Source organism: Penaeus monodon, chromosome 21 (assembly GCF_015228065.2).
Source record: "Penaeus monodon isolate SGIC_2016 chromosome 21, NSTDA_Pmon_1, whole genome shotgun sequence".
NCBI lineage: Eukaryota > Metazoa > Arthropoda > Malacostraca > Decapoda > Penaeidae > Penaeus > Penaeus monodon.
Window position 1 is genome coordinate 14249801 of NC_051406.1, and position 3590 is coordinate 14253390.

Below are 3590 nucleotides of genomic sequence, written 5' to 3' on the forward strand. Positions count from 1 at the left end.
ACCTACCAAGTGTCCTTGAAGGTTGTGATGTAGATGGAGCTCGCATTGAGTTCTCTTTCCTCACTAAAGAGCTTCTTGGTGGTGCCTTTGTTGTTGTAGTGTTCCTAGCAACAGGTTTACATGGACTCTTGCACTTGCTAGATACTACAGACAGTTTCTTTGGACTCTGTTTATCATTTCGTGACTTGAGTGAAGACACTCTTACAGACACCCCAGGAGCAGGATTCACCCTGCTTCGCTTTGGCAAACTTTTCTTTTGCTGTTCTTCTGGTAGCCTCTTAGGACGTGTTGGTGAGATTCCAATAAACAACAGTCCATGCTTCTCTCCCTCATCCTTCTTTTGCAAAACATCTGATGAGCCCTCTTCCTTCTTCACAACTTCAACAGTGACATCTGAATTAGCCAAGCATACTTCCTGTTGGGCCTCTACTTTCTCTGGGATATTTTGGGTTTCAGAAGTTAATTCTTCTGAGAACTCACAAGTACGAGACTGATATGACTCTGTAGAGATCTTACTGTCATACCTGTGATTCAATACTTGGGTTCTCCCAAAGGATGAATCCCTTGTCTTATTCATCTGCAGACTGTGTGTCTTATTTAGTTGGGAATCTAGAAAATTATCCCCAGTTAAATTGTGAGTTACATTTGCAGGCAGCTGGAGTGCTTCTGTTGTGGGTTTATTTTTGGTTTCATTGACAGACATATTTTGCACCTCCTCAAAACCTTGTATTTTATTCAGGGGAAGATCCTGTGTTCTATTCATGGAAAGATCCTTTGTTTTATTCATGGACAGACAATGTGTTGTATTCATTGATAGATCCTGTATTTTATTCACAGGTAAATTCTGTGTTTTATTCATTAATAGATCCTGTGTTTTACTTATGGACAGATTGTGTGTCTGGTTAATAGGGAACTCATCAGATTTGCTCAGGTATATATGGTGACTTCCTTCAGTCAAGAGATCTTGAGTTTTGTTCATAAGCATATCTTGGTTTCTATCTCTGGGTAGATCTTGTGTTCTGTTCAGTGATAAGTCTTGGGTTTTGTTCCTAGGTATATCATGTGTTCTATCAAAGGGTATTTCCTCAGAACAGTTTTGAGGTATGTCACGTGTCTTATTCATGGGCAAATCCTGAGTCTTATTCACTGATAAATCCTGTGTCTTGTTCATAGGAAGTTCATGTGTTCTGCTGAGGGGCACATCACATGTTTTGTTGAGGGGCATGGCTAATGTTGCCTCTTCTACCTCAAGTATTGTGCTGAGACCAAGTGCAGGAGCAGCATCAAAAGTTTCTGAACACTGAATGACTTGAGAAGTTTCCTCAGGAGCAAGGAAAAGCTGACGACATTTATCTGATAACCTACGCTGTTCAGTTAGCTCATCAGGTGGCAAGGGTTTTCTGCCTGTGGAGCATCGCCGAGGATCTATGCTGGGATCAAAACTAAAGTCTGCAGCAGAAGCTATGATAAAGTCTTCATCTTGCACTTCCTGTGTCACCTCAGGAGCAAGTCCACTTTCCTTTGCAACTCCCTTAAAGAGAAGTAGCTCATCTAGAGCCTCACTTTGGTACGGCTCATGACAATCCAAGAAGGAATCACTCTTACGTGAATTCTGCTTTTTCTTATTATATCTTTGCAATCCTATGTCACTCATCCTGCGAGGGTTACTGAACTCTGTCACCTGTGGCAGAGATGATGGTGAAAATGTTGGTAAATCTCTAACTACTGTCTCACAGCTATTGTGGTGCTCATCAACTGCCACAATGTCATCAGGATGCAAAATAGATATCTCTTTTGTAATGGTCTCAGTACTCAATTGGTGATGAGGAACAGGACTCTGACATTCAGTGCTTTCCCTTCCTTGTTCTACATACAATTCATGCTGATGCAAAGCTGGTAAATTTTCTGTTAAAGCTTTCTCTGGGCTAAATGTCTTCTCAAGACTATCTGTGCTGATACTTTCTTCCAAAACTTCTTTCCTTTGGCCTTCTAACTCTTGCTTGAGCATAAGTGAAACATCATCTAGATTTACAGACTTCAGTTTGGTTACATGTTCCCCAATCTTTGGTGTTGGAAATTCTACTGAAACATCAAAGTCCTCAATAGCAAGAGCTGGCTCTGGTGGTGTACTTGGCGCTGTTTCATACTCTGATGAAGGGGAGCCCGGAGCTGTGTACATATCAGTATCTGGGGAAAAAGAACTAATGCCAGAGCACAGGGAGCCCTTTCCGTCAGCTTCAGATGATAGCTTTGGCGTGTCAGGAATCTCTTCATAATTCAACTTTTCCAAAAAATTCATACATGAAGCCCTCATGGATGCCAAACTATTAATGCCTGATAGTGGTGCAGGCGTGATTGGAGTCATTTGAAGTCCAGTGACCGAGAAGTCACCCCGGAGAGGAGGAGTTGAACCCATAGTTGGCGTTGAGGTATCTGAAGCATTTGAATTTTCAAACTGCTTGCAAACATCACTATAAATGTGACAATCTTTATAACTGTCAAGGTTCTTTATATCATCTTGGTGAAACAGGCTCTGACGTCTTAAGAAGTCCTGGTCTTTCTTGACAAAAGTTTTTCTTCTTAGTGGCGACTCTTCAACATCACACAATGGAAGGTTGCCATTCTCAACAGTTTTGAAGTTATTAGCATCTGCAGTAAGATAAGTCTGTCTTCGCAGTGGGGTACCTGGTCCATTGCAAACTGGCAGACTGTCACCTTCCACTGATCTGAACTTCTCAGGTTTTGAGGCAACAAAAGTCTGCCGTCTCATTGGAGACTCTTCAGCACTGCACGGAGGTAATTGACCAACAATCTTTCTGAATGTTTCATTTGAAAGAGCTGTAGTTGCTGTTGCTAAATGGTTGATGGAATGGATATCTCCATTAGCACTATCACAGGAGCCTAACTTTACTCCTTTTGCAAAAGTTTGCCGTCTCAATGGCATCTCATCTGATTGTTCATGTATGGCATCATGGACTTGCCAGACTTCCTCTGAATGCTTGGACTCAGTCTGCTTTAGTGTCTTCTCTTTGGTAGAAACAAGGGATGGGGCACCAGGGGTGATAAAAGTCTCCCGAGTCCCATCATTCATCACTTCTTCTGTCACATTATAAAACACTTCATATACCTCCTCACGTTTGATGCTAATTTCTGTTGTCTCTTCATCAACAACCTGATGAATTTCTGTCACTTCTCCCTGTCCAGGCAAACAATAAGTCATCCTTCTAGCAGTAAAGTCTTCTGCATCTGAGACATCTTTCCAGGCCACATGATGCTTCAGCCCTTTTCTTGGGTGCTGCTTGGAGGGTGGCTTGCACTTTGTAGCCACAGACTCTGGTTCAATTTCTGAGATACACAGACTCTCCATTTCTGCACACATTTCAGAATTCCTTGTAGAGTTTAATGTTCCAGGTTCAGCCACAACACTCTCTTGACTTGAAGTTGAGATGACCACTCTCCTTGAATTCTTTGAAGTTGATGATGTTTGCTGTATTGAACATATGCATAAGCTTCAATTTTAATAAGAGAATGGGTTTGCTAATTTTACAGAAATATTAGACAAGGTGGATATCTATTTTTCAAAATGCTAT

The 3590-nt window shown here is 41.5% G+C and overlaps 1 protein-coding gene across 1 annotated transcript in view; it reads right to left on the minus strand.

The window, feature by feature from the left end:
- The window catches only part of LOC119586576 (abnormal spindle-like microcephaly-associated protein homolog), a 31066-nt gene that overhangs the window by 23134 nt on the left and 4342 nt on the right, over positions 1 to 3590 (minus strand). The window contains exon 6 of the mRNA XM_037935329.1: positions 7 to 3487. Coding sequence (XP_037791257.1) covers positions 7 to 3487 — 3481 coding nt within the window. The remainder of the gene's footprint in view (positions 1 to 6; positions 3488 to 3590) is intronic.